The following is a 15864-nucleotide window of genomic DNA, read 5'->3' as shown; positions in this document are numbered from 1 at the left end:
ATGAGGAGAGGTGGCGGGGTTGTCCAGAGCCCAAATTATTGACTGGGTCCCAGGCCGTGCCCCTTGTTTTATAGTGATCTTGGGGATGTGGGCTTCTTCTTTAAAGATTTTATTTATTTATACGTGGCAGAGAGCCAACCAGCGAGAGAGGGAACAAAAGCAGGGGAGTGGGAGAGGAAGAAGCAGGCTCCCAGTGGAGGAGCCCGATGAGGGACTTCTTTCCGGAACGCCGGGATCATGCCCTAAGCCGAAGACAGGTGCTAAATGCGCCTCCCAGGTGCCCCGGGTTGTGGGCTTCTTGATTTTTCAGCCTGCCTTCTGTGTTCTGGGGGAGGGGCCTGCCACGCCGATACTCAGGCATCCCTGATTGGGTAGAGTCTCCGTGTCCTCTGCGAGGGAGTATGGGGATGGGTAGGCTGTGAGCTGGTACTTCCACGCTTTTGTTCTTTGGCGGCTTTCCTTGGCAGTTTGCTGTGCCTCTTCTGAGAGTCAGAGCAGCAGAGGCCGAGTTTCAGCCTCTGTCACAGAATGGAGGGATTGCGGCGCGTTCTCCACTGATGTTCTGGCCACTTTAACTCTGTTTCTGTTGGTGCTGCTCAACCCTGCAGCGTCCTCACACCCGGCGTCCCAGCCCTCACTTCCAGGGCCGGCGCGTCTCTGTCCTTTGTGTTTCTAACGCCATCCGCCAGCCTACAGCCACCCCCCTGCGCTCTCAGATCTCCGGGTCTTAGTCTATTTCCGGTGAGCACACCGGGATTCCGGAGTTCCGTGAGAAGTCTGGTGGCACGGCTCCCGGCTCAGGGTCGCAGTCTGCTGTTTCGCGGGTGCCGTCCGCGAGTCCGCCCGCTCCCCCGTGCAGGTGGCCCGCCAGCCGCCAGCCAGCCGCCAGCCAGCTCCCGCGCGCTCCGGGAGCTCCCGGTCTCAGTCTGGATCCAGTGAGCACACCGGGATTCCAGTGTTCCGCGAGATGCCTGGTGGCGCGTGCTCCCGGCTCACAGGTCTCAGTCCGCTCTCTCTCGGGTGCCGTCCATGAGTCCACCTGCTCCCTGTGCAGGTGGCTACCGCTTCCCGGCGCCCGAACGCGGCGGCTCCCTCCCCCTTCTATCTTCCGATATCTGAGCGTGGTTTCACGGCTCCCCGCTTCATACCTCAATACTCAGCTCTGGAGATGTTCATTTGTAGAGATCCGGATGTATCTTCCTGTGTCTCCCCTTCTTATAATTATTTGTCAGTGTCTTGTTTTACCACCTAGTGAACTGTTTTTTAATTTTTTTTGTCTTAGTTACTTCTGTTTATAGTGCCTATCTGGGACATAGTATGCACTCAAAAGTAGATAAAAGAATGGATGAATGAATGAATGGCCATGTGCTCATCAGACGTATCTCTCATTGCAAACAGGGTCTGGAACTGGTTGGGAAAAATCACTTAACTTTCCTTCTCCATTTTCTTTTTGTCAAGTATTGACTTAAAGTCTTAGTATGTTCATGGAGTATAAGATATTGTAATCTAAATTAAGAATTTTGGTGTTACTTTTAGTATTATAGCTTACAACCTTAAGCTGCTAACTTTTGGTTCCTTACTTTCTTGTAAAACACTATTTTATGAGTATATTAGGTCAGAAAACCTGAAAATATATTGATTTATGAAACCAAAAACATCACACTTATTTTAGTGACTATTCCCTGTGTTACATTTATTTGTATTTGTGTTTTCCTGTATATATTTTAAAAGAAAGTCTTTACAATGCTCATTCATTTCACCAGTTTTATGGTGATACAGTAGTGGTATATTAGTCTTAAAGGAGGTTTCACCTTTTCTGCCTTTTTAACCACCATTTTGTTTTTTTTTTCTTTCTCTACTAGGCTGGACACTTGAATACATATATATTTTTTAAAAAGATTTATTTATTTGAGAGAGAGAGTGCATGTGTGTTGGGGGGCAGAAGGAGAAAGAGCCTGTCAAGCAGGCTCACCGTTGAGTGTGGAGCCTGACTAGACCCCAAAATCATGACCTGAGCAGAAATCAAGAGTCAGGTGCCTAGTTGACCAAGCCACCTAGGCACCCCAAATATATATTTTAAGAAAAAGAAAAGGCGAATACAAGTAAGTGTTTGCTGAGAGGAGAAAAGTTGTAAATTTGCGCCAAATCACATCTTCACTGTTAAGCAGTGACTTAATGTCAAACAGCCAATGATCTTCTGTTGTTTCTCAGCATTCACATTTGTCATTTACTTTTTTTTAAATTAACTTGAGGATATATTGAGCTTAATTGATCTCCCCTTAGGTTTCAGGTTATGATTTGACAATACCTCATCCTTTGGGCATTGAGTTGTGTGATTTTTTTTAAAACTAACCTTGATATTGATCTTTTTGAACAGCAATGGCTAACTCATAAATAAGATACATTAAGTTCTTCATGTTTAAAATTTTAATTTCTAAAAGTACTTGTTTATCAGATAACTACTCTCCTGCAAGTATGGTGACTGAAGTTCTTCGGATACTCTGTGATCAAAAAGAATGTGCAGTTGAATGCCTATATAATAACACTGTGATTGAGGCACTTCTTCAGCCTATTCATAATTTAATGAAAGGAACTAAGGTTGGTATTTACTAAAGAGAGTCTCTTAATTGGGTATTAGGGAATATTCAGTGGTACTTTATTTCTAAATTTGATGTATTTGAAATATTTATTACAACATCTTTCCATGTATGAATGTTTTTTATGCTGACACAGATTTTTATTTACTGTTAAATCATAGTTTATGTAGTTGTTGATTTATTTGTTACTGACAATGTAGGGGGAAAATACATATAACATAATTTTTTTTCTAGTCAGGCTTAGATATGATTATAAGGATTGAGAGAAGTTATTAAGGTATTTGTCTTGCAAATCTAATAAATCTTGTGAATTTTATTTGTTTTAATAGTAATTTTGTAGTCTATTTTTCTGAAGAGTCAACTCTGTTTTATATGAAGAACTACTTTTTTAGAAAAAAAAACTTATACATATGTTCAGAACTGAAATGTTCATATCTCTTTACAATTTGTATGGCCTGTTCCTTTACATTATATGATTTAATCCTTACAGCTGAGGCTGAAAGAAGTGGATTGCTCAAGGTCAGACATTTAACAGGTGACAGAGTTGGAACCACAGCTAGTACTGCTATCTGTCCATTTCGATGACTTAAGTTTTGGGGGAATGACTTAAATCCTAACAGGCTACAGGTTTTGCCTTTCCATGTCTGTGTTTTGTAGTGTTTTTACTATTTTCATCTCCTGTGTCCACCCCTCATTGGGCTGGGCAACTGTTCACCCCATCCTGTAGTCATTATTCATTGATCATTCAAAAAACCTCAAACATTTATGTGAATGTGGTACAAAGTATGGAATTCTAGGAAATTAGGGGATGTAATTTTGATTTTATGGTTAGCCTTAGGAAGATAAGTAGAGAAGAGGCAACAGAATTCCTAATACAGTTTAATATGATAGAATGTCATAATGTCAATGGTAAAATGAAATATGAACCTTAAACCAGAATTGAGAAATGTGCTCTTGGATTTTGCTCCAGTGCTGTTTTTTGTCTTTGCTTTCGTATATATCTTTAACTTTTTATCTTCTGTGGCTTCTTTCCTTTATCTGTAAATATGCCTGAATCTGTCTCATAGTTGGGATGAGAGAAGCTCTTGATTATCCAATGCACATCTTTAGCTACCACCTAATATCTGATCTTTTTAACGATAAGCTTTTAATAACGGAAGACTGCTGTTGTTGTCCTGGTTCCCTCTCTTCTGTCATGTTTCAAAAACATTGCATTTTTGATCTTGCCTCCATCACATCACTGACGGTGCTTTGATTGCTGTTGCTCTTAACTTCCTACACCTGTAACTAGTAACCACTTTTCAGACTATTATCTTCCTGATTATTAACACAGTAGACAACTTCTAAAATTGTTTATCTGGCTTTCCTAAATTCCTATATATTTTTCGCCCTCCCTTTCTAACCATTCTTTCCCTGTCACCTAAGAGGGCTCCCTGTTTAGGTCCCTGCTGTCTACAGTGAGTCTGCATGACCTGGTTCACTCTTTTCTCTCAGTACGTTTTTCCTGGGTGATTTCCTCCAGTTCTGAAGATTAGATGTATAGTTAACTTCTAAATTTAGATATCTTCAGCTCCAGATTTGTCTTTAGATGCCTGCTAAACACGTTTTTGAGTTACTCTGTGAGCAAATCAAACTCAATTTTCGAAACAGAAGTTTTTGGTTTGCCAGTTTTTTCTTTTTCTTTTTCTTTCTTTTTCATTTTCTTTCTTTTTTCTTTCTTTCTTTCTTTCTTTCTTTCTTTCTTTCTTTCTTTCTTTGCTCTTGCTCCTTCTTCAAGCTTGCTCGCATTTCCCTCTGATGAGTGGGACTGCTGTACATCTAGACTTCTTCCTCATTTCTTCATTCCATTTGTAATTAAGCCCTGTAGACTTGTTCTCCTATGTGTCTCTAAAATCCATGTATGTCTTTTAATCCCTACTGCTACTGATTTTCTTTAAGCTCTGATAATTCCTTCCTTGGCATATTGAAATAATTTTCTTATTTTTTCCAGTCTTTCACCTTTCTGGCATGTTCTCTGTATTGTCACTAAAGCCATCACAATACTTTCCCGCTTGTTGCTTGCTCGGTAAATGTCTAGTTTAAAAGTCTGAAATTTACCAACTTTTCTGTTGTATTCTACCTATTTTTTCTCATGTATTTCAGTTATAACAGATTATTTTCATTTTTGACAAGGTTATGATGTTTTGTTATGTTTGCATACTTTTCCCTCACCCTGGGAAGTCTTGGTCTAAGTGAAAAATTCCTTTCTTCAGACTACAGTTTATCTTTTTTCCTCCAAAAACTTGTCCTAGTTCTCCCTGGGAAAGTTAGGTGTTTATTTCTGTATATTCCCATGTTATCTACTTCTGTAATTATGCTGGAATTATTCTTGAGTGTAAGAAACAGCCCTCTGGCACATAAGAGACATTCTGTATTTAATCTTAAAGCATTTAGCATCACCCATTGAGCCACTACTGTATCATTGGCTCTTTGCTAGGTATTTGAAATATAGAAGAGATTAAAACTTATACCTTCCTCTGAAAGAACCTACTCTAATAGGAAAGGCAGACTATTAAAATACTGGATGAGGAATAGAAAGGTTTAAAAAAGTGAATGTATAAGAGAAGGAAAGTATTCCAGGCAGAGAAGTTGTTTTAAGAAAGGCATTTAATGTGAAAGTAATAGACTGTATAATAATGCCTAATATAATAAGGAAATATTTAGGTGAATATGCCTGACTCAAGATAAGCTAACTCACTGTATTTATTAGGACGTATTGGTAGCAAAGTATGGATACTCAGATTTCTTATAGAGAATATGTGTTTTGGCAGCTGTGCCGGTATAGACAAATAAGTAGGCCCTAGAAAGAACAGGAACTTTAGTAGACTTAGGCTTGTACATGGGTTCCAGCATTAATATGACTCTAGTTTTTATAGTATTTTCCTTGTACTAATTTGCTATATACTGGCAAACATGTTTTTAGTATTTCCACTTAACAATAAAAGTAAAGAAATATGATTGGTTCACCCCTCATTAGATGACATCATTGACTATTGGCCAGTCCATGAATTGGTTGTCCTTACTCAGACCTATAACTCATGACCCAACCAATCGCACGAAGGAATGGTATTCCTTAGAAATGATGGTAGTGTGTTAGAAACCATGTATAGGGGCGCATGGGTGGCTCAGTCGTTAAGGGTCTGCCTTCGGCTCAGGGCATGATCCCGGCGTTCTGGGATCGAGCCCCATATCAGGCTCCTCCCCTGGAAGCTTGCTTCTTCCTCTCCCATTCCCCCTGCTTGTGTTCCCTCTCTCTCCGGCTGTCTCTATCTCTGTCAAATAAATAAATAAAATCTTAAAAAAAAAAAAAAGAAACCATGTATAATAAAATTAGGGTGGATATTCAGGAACCAGTGAGTGGGAAGTAAAGGGCAAAGTGGATCTAGAGGCATTTGTCAAACAAAATAATATATATAACACTAATGAGAACAACAGTTCTCTCAACTGTCTTAATAAATAATAACTGGTTTGGGTAAAAAGTCTGTCTGTATCTGCTTCATCAACTGTGCTGGTGGTAAATGAATATAATAAAATGATACATTTAATTCAGACATATATTACAGACAAACAATCATTAACTTTCTTTTTGTTGTGGTAATATAACTTTATTAGACTGTACTACCACCCTTAAATTTTAGTCTGAAATGTTAGCATGTCATAAAATTATATGATTTGTTATCTTTATAATGTACAGACTGCTCCAGATTGCTCTGAAACAGCTTTAATTCACATAGCTGATATTTTGGCAAGAATTGCATCTGTAGAAGAAGGACTTACCTTACTACTTTATGGAGAAAATATGAACTCTTCTGAAGAAAAAAGGTATATATGTCTATGTTTGAAGTTTGTGGAATTTTTAGCATATTTTCTCCATCTGATTCAAAGTTTCCAAAATGTCATACAATATGTTAATAATGAAAATCAGGATAACTATTCTAGATAGTTAGGTTCCTGACCAGCCACTAACAATGTATTAGATGATCTCAGGTTGATGTAGTAACCAGGCTTATGGACTATGCAGGCAGAGTAGGCCTTGATGTGAGCAACTTCAAAGTAAGAATAGGAGGGTTCACTTTAGATGGGATGTTTTTGCTTCTTGGACTCTTTCAGATTTCTAAAGCCACCCACAATTGATTGAAGTTAAACCGCACAAAGGTGCACAAAGGAAGAGCTAATGTCTCCATCTTCCTTCTCTACCCTCTCTTAGTTCTGTCTCCTGGCTTTTACCAATGGTAACATTTCGGTTATGCTTTTAGACTTTCTCTGAACTTATAATGATGTATCAGACATATATTCATAATCATAGAGTTTTTGTTTCCTCTTCATAAAAATAGCGTCATGTACAATATTGTTTTCTTATGTGTAACCATAAACATCTTCCCAGATGAGTACAAAATGAAACACTGTTTTTAATAGCTCCATAGTACTTTGATATGGCATAATATTTTCAAACTTTTTCCTTTAATATTAATGGGTATCAGGTTGTATCTAAGATTTTGCTTCCATAAATAATGCCACAATAAGTGTTTTTTTTAATCTTGTTGATTGTAATGGATTATATTAATCTTTGAATATTGAACTAAACATTGCATACTTAAAAAAATCCCATTTTGTTATGGTACCTAATTTTTTTTATACATTGTTAGATTTGATTTGCTAATCTTTGTTGAGGATTTTTGTGTCTATGTTCATGAGAGATATCAGTCTGTATTTTTTGTAATATCATTGTCTGGTCTTGGTTTATCCTAATGCTACTCTCATAATGAGTCAGAAGCAGAAGGAATGCTCTCTATTTTCTGGAAGAGTTTGTGGAGAATTGGTATAATTTCTTCCTTAAATGTCTGATAGAATTCACTAGTGAACCTGTTTGGGCCTGGTTTTTCTGTTTTGGAAGATTATTAATTGATTCAATTTTTATATCAGATATGGGCTCATTCAGATTGTTTATTTCTTGTGTGAGTTTTGGCAGATTGTATATTTCAAAGAATTGCTCTACTTTTCTAGGTAATTAAATTTGTGGAAATAGATTGTTTATAATATTCCTTTATCACCCTCTTAATGTCCATGTGATCAGTATTGATGGTCCCTTTTTCCATTCTGATATTAGTAATTTGTCATCTTTTTTTTTTTTAACCTGGCCAGAGGCTTATCAATTTTATTGATATTTTAAAAAGACCAACTTTTTTTCCTCTGTTGATTTTGTTTTTGTTTTTAACTTCATAAATTTCTGTTTTAATTTTTATTTTTTACTTCCTTTGGTTTTAGTTCTTTTCCTAATTTCCTGTGGTGGAAGCCTTGATTATTAATTTTTAGATCTATCTTCTAATATATACATTCAGTGCTACAAATTTTCCTCTAAGCACTGCTTTTTCTGCATCTTACAAAGTTTGGTGTGTGTTTTTTTTATTTTTACTTTAAATATTTTTAACTTCTCTAAAGACTTCTTTGACCTATGTATTTATGAGTCTGAGAGTGCATTCTTTTTAATTTAAGGTGTCTTACAGCTCAGAATGTGGTCTATCTTGGTGAATGTTTTGTGTGAACTTGAGAAAAATGTATATTCTGCTGTTGTTGGATGGAGTATTCTATAGATATCAGTCATATTTAGTTGGTTAATGGTGTTCAGTTCAGCTTTGTCCTTATATATTCATGCTGGATCTGTCAATTAGTGACATGGTTGTTGATCTTCAAAAATATGAGTGGATTTATCTATTTCTCCTTGCAGTTCTATCAGTTTTGGTTCCTGTATTTTGATCCTGTTGGTTGGATTGTTACACCTTTTTGGAAAATTGATCCGTTTATTATATAATGCCCTTCTCTGATAGTTTTCCTTCCTGTGAAATGTATCTGAAGTTAATATAGCTACTACAGTTTTCTTTTGATAGTCAGTGTGGTGTATATTTTTCCATCTCTTTTAATCTTTGTTCTTATATGTAAAGTGGGCTTCTGTAGATAACATAATTGGGTCCTGTTTTTTTAATCCACTCTGATGATCTTTTAATTGATATATTTAGATTGTTGACAGAGTGATTATTGATATAGTTGGGTTAATATCTACCATGTTTGTGATTGTTTTCTATTTGTTGCCCTTGCTCTTTCCTTTTTTTGTGCCACTCTTTTTCTGCCTTTTGTTTCCACCCCTTTCCCCCCCCATCATATGTGTGTTTTAATCTGTTTACATCTGGGTACGTGTTGTCTTAAAATAGTCACACAGGACTGAAGTCTTTACATGGGTCACCATTTAATCCTCGCAACAGCTACGGGGGGGGGGCTTTGTGTTAACTTTAATTTAGTATAATGGGAGTGACTGTCTCTTGTGTTTTGTTTATTGTAGACTTAATTCACATTGATTAAAAGTTTTCTGCCTGCCTGAAATACAACAGGTAAAACTCCTAGCAGTGAACTTGGGAAGGAAGAAGGTAGTAATAGTAACTAAGTTGAGAGACAACATGGAATGAGGGTTAGGCACAAGAACTCTGGTTCTAGACCTCTTGGGTTCACAGCCCAGCTTTATCACTCATTCACTGCACTTCTCTGTGACTGAGTTATTTTCACCTGTGAATTGGAGATAATCATTACTTGCCTCACGGGGATATTGAAACTTTAAACAAATTACCATATGTGAAGTGCTAAGGGTTAGCTTTTAGTGTGCACATCATGCCTTAGGAAGTAGGCTTGTGCTGTGCATGTTTTCTTCAGGTACCTAACAGTGTTTTATAGAAGGTAAACTTGCGGAACTCCTGCCTGTCTCAGGCAGAATAAATACGTTTTCGCACTTGGTTGGTAGCTTGACTGGGTAGAGACTGAAGGTAGGGTTACGTTGTCTTCCTGCATCCACAACTGCCAAGTCCTATGTCTGAGTTTCTTTTTTGCCTCTAAAAATTTCTAGAACCTGATGTTTCATGAGGATGTAACTTATTCTAGGAACTTTTACTTAGTAATTAGCTAGACAATTTTATGCCAAAGACTTGCATCCTTTGGCACAGGGATTTTGCTTTTGTTATATGTTTGATCATTTTTCTGCTTTTGCTTTCTCTTTCTGGTGCACCTGTGAATGAGATGTTGAATTTCCAGGAGTGACCATCCCTTGGCTTTACCCTTTTAATCTTTGTTTGTACATAGAAGCTGTTCTTCAATTTATCCTGAAAATCACTTTTAATTTCTAAAAGTTCTTGGTCTTGGTTTGATACTTTTCTCAAACTTGTCAAGTGGACTGGGTTTTCCCACCTAGGGAGTAAAGGCCTGGCTGCTAGGTCCTATGGCCCAGTGAGGGAGGGGCCCTTTTGGTCCAGAATGCTGACTTCAGCCCCTCTGAACTACCTGTCTGACTAGGTACTACATGGTTGTTCTTAGCCACATCTGGCTTCCAGCTCCAGGCCTAGCCTCTCAGGCTTACCTTCTCCAGAACAGTTCCATCTAGTAGAGCTTTATGGGATGATGGAATGTTGTAGATCTGCACTGTCAGTAAGGTTACCACTAGCCATGTGTGACTCTTAAGCCCTTAAAGTATGGCTAGTGTGACCAAACTGAGTTGTAAGTTTTATTTGATTGAAATTTTAAAAAACTGTTTATAAAAGCTGTTCTAAGCAGCGTGAGGTGGTAGAATGTTTTGGCAACTTAACAGGTGATCTGGTTTTGATCCATACTGACTTGACTCTACTTGAGTTTGAACATCTCATTGCTCTTATGGAGATATGGTTATTGGCTGTTTTCATTTTATGACAGTAAGGTTTCTTTCCATATCATTTCTCCATTTGTTTTATTTTTTCATCAACCTGAAGTTTTATGCACACAGTAAACATGCAAGGCTTAGTATCAAAAACAGTATTTCCTTCTTTATTCTCCAAAGCATCTACTTTTGACTGCTTTAGATGATCATTAGATAATAACCTTCTAACACTTGATTTTAATTTAAGGCATAATCCGTTGATTTCTCTCTTCTAATTCCTCCCAACCACCCACATAAACACACCTGGGTCCCCCCTCCCAACCCCTTGCTGCCCATCAATAATGCAATATAGTTGAACAACTGCCTTCAGTAGGGTCATACTGTATCTATCTATAATCTTCCCAGCCCAGCTATGTGATTACTTTTTTTCACAACTTCTTCTTTTCTCTGGAGCTAATAATTTTCTCTTAGGATATTTTTTAATTTACTTAACTTTTACTTCATTGATAGATCATCTACATGCTCTTTCCTATTAAATCTTTCTGTATATTCAAATCCTGGGCAAATTCTATTGATTTTAATTTTATTTAAAAAATCTTTTTAAAGCTTTCTGACTTTACTCAAGACTGGTGCTGGGAGTGCCTGGGTGGCTCAGTCATTAAGCATCTGATTTTGGCTCAGGTCATGATCTCAGGGTCCTGGGATCCAGCCCTGCATCAGGGTCTGTGCTCAGCACGAGTCTACTTGTGCCTCTCCCTCTGCCCTGCCCCCTGCTTGTGCATACTGTCTCTCTCAAATAAATAAAATCTTAAAAAAAAAAAAAAAAAAAGACTGGTGCTGCCTTGGTTTGGTGGATAGCTTTTATCCTGATAACAATGTTTATAATCGCTATTTGTTCTAGTCTGTGGAAAAACGCCACTGGAATTTTGATAGGGATTGCCTTGACTCTTTACCATATATAGTATTATTAACATTTGAATAATTTTCCAGTTTATGAGCACAGAATATCTTGTTATTTATTTGTATCTATAGTTTCTTTTATCAGTGTTTTATAGTTTTCAGTCTACATATCTTTACCTCAGTGGTTAAATTTATTTCTAGGCTTTTATTTTTGATGTGACTGATTGACTTTTTGATTTTTTTTGTTCATTATTAGTCTATAGATGTGCAAAAGATTTTTGCATATTTTGTATCCTGTATATTTACTGAATTTATTTATTTTAACAGTTTCTTTTTTTGTGTGTGGTCTTTAGAGTTTTCCATATGTAGTATCATGTTGCCTGCAAATGGTGATAGTTTTACTACTTTTCTTATTTGGATACCTTTTATTTCTATTTCTTGTCTAATTACTGTGGCTAAGACTTCCGATACTATGTTGAATATAACTGATGAGAGTGGACATCCTAGTCAGCTTTCAGCTTTAACCATTGAGTATGATATTTGCTGTGGGTTTGTTGTATATGGCCTTTATTATTATGCTCCCTCTTTACCTGCTTAATTGGTAGTTTTTATCACAAATGGGTGTTGAATTTTGTCAGATGCTTTTACTGCATCTGTTGAGATGATCATATGATTTTTATCCTTCATTTTGTTAATGTAGTATGTCATGTTGATTTGTGGATGTTGAACCATTCTTGCATTCCTGGAATGAATCTCACTTGATCGTATTGTATGATACTTTTAATGTGTTGTTGAATTTGATTTGCTGATATTGAGAATTTTTTTTTAAGATTTTATTTATTTATTTGACAGAGAGAGAGAGAGCCAACGAGAGAGGGAACACAAGCAGGGGGAGTGAGAGAGGAGGAAGCAGGCTCCCAGTGGAGCAGGGAGCCCGATGCGGGGCTCGATCCCAGGCTCTGGGATCACGCCCTGAGCCGAAGGCAGACGCTTAACTACTGAGCCACCCAGGCACCCCTGATATTGAAAGTTTTTGCAACTATGTTCATTAGGGATATTGGCCCATAATTTTCTTTTTCGTGGTGTCCTTGTCTGGTTTTGGTGTCAGGGTATTTCTGGTTCATAAAATGAATTTGGAAGCTTTCGTTTTTCTTCATCTTTTTGGAAGAATTTGGAAAGAATAGGTATTAAATCTTTGAATGTTTGGTAGAATTCACCAGTGAAGCCTTCAGGTCTTGGAGTTTTGTTTGGGAGGTTTTTGATACTGATTCAGTCTTCTTAGCAATCAATCTCTTCAGATTTCCTATTTCATGATTCAGTCTTGGAAGATTGTTTCTAGGAGTTTATCCATGTTTTTTTTTATGTTGTCCAATATGTTGGTGTGTAATTGTTTGTAGTAGTCATTTAGTAGTTTGTGGTATCATTTATAACTTCTTTTATTTCTGACTATTCATTTGAGCCCTGTTGAGTCTAGCTAATAGCTTATCAATTTTATTTATCTTTTCAAAGAACCAAATCTTAGCTTCATTGATCATTTTATTACATTTCTAGTCTCAATTTATTTTTGATCTGATCTTTATTACTTTCTTCTAACTTTGGGCTTCATTTTTCCCCCTAGTTCCTTTAGGTGTGAAGTTAAATTGATAGTTCCCATTTTTTTGAGAGAGTCCTGTGTTGCTATGAACTTCATTCTTAGAACTATTTTAATTGCATCCCAGATTTTGGTATGTTGTATTTATGTTTTCATTTGTCTCTAGGTATTTTTTTCTTTTTCTTTTCTTTTTTTTTTAAGGATTTTATTTATTTATTTAAGACACAGAGAGAGAGCACACACGAGCAGGAGGGAGGGGCAGAAGCAGGCTCCCTGATGAGCAGGAAGCCCAGTGTGGGGCTCAATCCCAGGTCTCTGGGATCATGACCTGAGCTAAAGGCAGCCACTTAACTGACTGAGCCACCCAGGCACCTCCTCTAGGTATATTTTTCATCTTTGATTTCTTCTATGACCTAGTAGTTCAGTAACATGTTAATATCCACATAATTGTAGTTTTTCCGGTTTCCTTTTTTTAATTGCTTTCTAGTTTCATACTATTGGGGTTGGAAAAGATGCTTGATACTATTTCAGTCTTATTTATTAACACTTGCTTTGTGGCCTAACATGTTATTTGTCTTGGAGAATGTTCCATATACCCTTGAGAAGAATGTGTATTCTGATTTTTGGATAGAATGTTCTGTGTGTGTATGTGTGTGTGTGTATGTGTGTGTGTGTGTGTGTGTGTGTGTATGTGTGTAGCTAGTTTTGCTATGTCCATCTGGTCTTATGCATTATTTAATCTGATTATTTTCTTACTGCTTTTCTGTCTGGATGATCTGTTATAACTGGGATGTTAAAATCCCATGCTAATATTGTATTACTGTCAGTTTCTCCCCTTAGGTCTCTTAATATTTGCTTTATATGCTTTGGTGCTCCTATGTTGGATTCATATATTTATGTTATATCTTTCTGATAGATTGACCCCTTTGTCATTATGTAGTACCCCCTTTGTCATTTATTAGAGACTTTGTGGTTATTGTAAGGTTCACATGTATCATCCTATGTATATAGCAATTTATTTTAAATTGAACATATTCCAAACTCTACATTTTTTACTTCTCTACCATGTTTTATGTTTTTGATGTCAACTTTTTTTTTTAAAACACATATCCCTTTATTTATCTTTAATTTTTGTTTTTCTTAGTAGGCTCCACGCCCAGCATGGTTCCCAGTATGGGGCTTGAACTCATGACCCTGAGATCAAGACCTGAGCCAAAATCAAGGCCAAACGTTTAACTAACTGATCCACGCAGGCACCCCTTGATGTCAGCTTTTTACTTGTTATTTTATATATCCCTTAACTAATTATTGTAGTTCTAATTAATTTTACTACTTTTGTCTTTTACCTTCTTAGTAGCTTTATAAGTAATAATTCTAACTTTACCTTTACCTTTTCTAGTGAGATTTTTACTTTCATATGTTTTGCTATTAGTCCATTTTTCTTCCCAGCTTTAAAAAAGTCCCTTTAAGGTTTCTTGCAAGGCCAATTCAGTAGTGATGAGTTCCTTTAGCTTTTGCTTGTTTGGAAAACTCTTTATCTTCAATTCTGAATGATAACCTTGCCTGGTAGAGTATTCTTGGTTGGAAATTTTTCCTTTCAGGAGTTTGAGTCTGTTATACCACTTATAGCTTGCCAAGTTTCTGTTGAGAAATCTGATGATAGCCTTATGGGGTTTCCCTTGTACATAAGAATTTGTTTATTCTTGCTGCCTTTAAGATTCTCTCTTCAACTTTTAAACTTTTAACATTTTAATTATGTATCTTGGTGTAGCTCTCTTTGGGTTCATCTTGTTTGTAACTCTGGGTTTCCTAGACCTGGATGCCTGTTTCCTTCCCTAGGTTGGGGTTGTTTTCAGCCCTTATTTCTTCCAGTAAGTTTCCTGCCCCTTTTCTCTTCTCCTTCTAGGACCCCTATAATGTGAAGTTGAATTTTATTTTATTTGGTGTTCTCCCAGGGTCCCTTAGGTTATCTTCATTTATTTATTTTTTTTCCTGCTGTGTCTTGGTGCATTTCATTACTTTGTCTTCCACTTCCTGATCTATGTTCTGTTTCATCTAGGCTTCTGTTGAACCCCTTTAGTGTATTTTTCAGTTTGGTTATTGTATTCTTTAGGTCTGTGACTTTTGCTTGGTACTTTGTTATGTGTTCTATCTCTTTATTGAGGTTCTATGTTTATCCATTCTTATCCCAAGTTCAGTGAACATCTTTATAATCATTGATTTGAATTTTTTTTATCAGATACTTATCTCCATATCATTTTCTGGGGTTTTGTCTTTTTTGTTGGTTTGTTTGTTTCCTCTGTTTCCTAATTTGGCTTGGCTCTGTTTTTTCTATGTCTTAGGTGAAATGCAGGTCTTTTCTCAGTCTTCAAAGAGTAGCCTTGAATAGGTGATGAATCTCTCATTCAACCTTGTCCTAGCTCTTGGTTGTCTTTCAGACCTTTGTGATTATCTCAACTGTCTGATTTATTATTGATATGCCCCTTTTTTTGAGGGTTTGCCAAGGCCTGTCAGTGATCCAAGGGGAGGAAGCTCATTTAGCACCTAGTTTCAGTATGATTAGAAGCCAGACCCTCAGGCCACAGCTTTTAAAGTGTGCAAATGTATTTAGTCCTGTGGGATCATATTTGTAATCACTGCTGGCCTCCAGATCTGGAGGTCTCCCTTGGGTGTAAGTTGCAAAAGTCTGAGTTCTAGATGAATGTATAAGATCTTCTCGGGAAGTCTTATCCAGCTGTAATGAGGCCAAGTGGGTGTGCAAATGGAGTGTCTCCTTAGCCTCTTGATGTGTGGGAAACCTGAATCCTATTCTGAGGCTAAAGCTGTAGGCTAAGTAAATAGGCCTTTTTTATAAGAAGAGTGAGGTTGTTTCAGTCTGCTGTTTTGCAGGGCCCTGGTATTGATGGCCTGCCAAGGATGGTCTTTCCATTTGTTATAATCTGGTAGAGCTCTGGATAGTCAGCCCTCTTGGCCATCAGGGCCGGGTAATCAAGGGGTGTGTTTTGTGTGCATCTGCTGGCTTGAGCAAGGCAGCTAGAGGGTGTAGAGGACAGGGCACGCTCACTAGC

General features: G+C 37.2%; 1 protein-coding gene across 1 annotated transcript in view; it reads left to right on the top strand.

Annotated features, from left to right (window-relative positions):
* TBC1D32 (TBC1 domain family member 32) overlaps positions 1 to 15864 on the top strand; it is a 210699-nt gene that overhangs the window by 50265 nt on the left and 144570 nt on the right. The window contains exons 15-16 of the mRNA XM_040627729.1: positions 2456 to 2598; positions 6331 to 6458. Coding sequence (XP_040483663.1) covers positions 2456 to 2598; positions 6331 to 6458 — 271 coding nt within the window. The remainder of the gene's footprint in view (positions 1 to 2455; positions 2599 to 6330; positions 6459 to 15864) is intronic.

The sequence above is a fragment of the Ursus maritimus genome, unplaced genomic scaffold (genome assembly GCF_017311325.1).
Source record: "Ursus maritimus isolate PB19 unplaced genomic scaffold, ASM1731132v1 scaffold_13, whole genome shotgun sequence".
In the NCBI taxonomy this organism is placed as follows: domain Eukaryota; kingdom Metazoa; phylum Chordata; class Mammalia; order Carnivora; family Ursidae; genus Ursus; species Ursus maritimus.
This window is presented reverse-complemented; position numbering and strand designations above follow the sequence as displayed.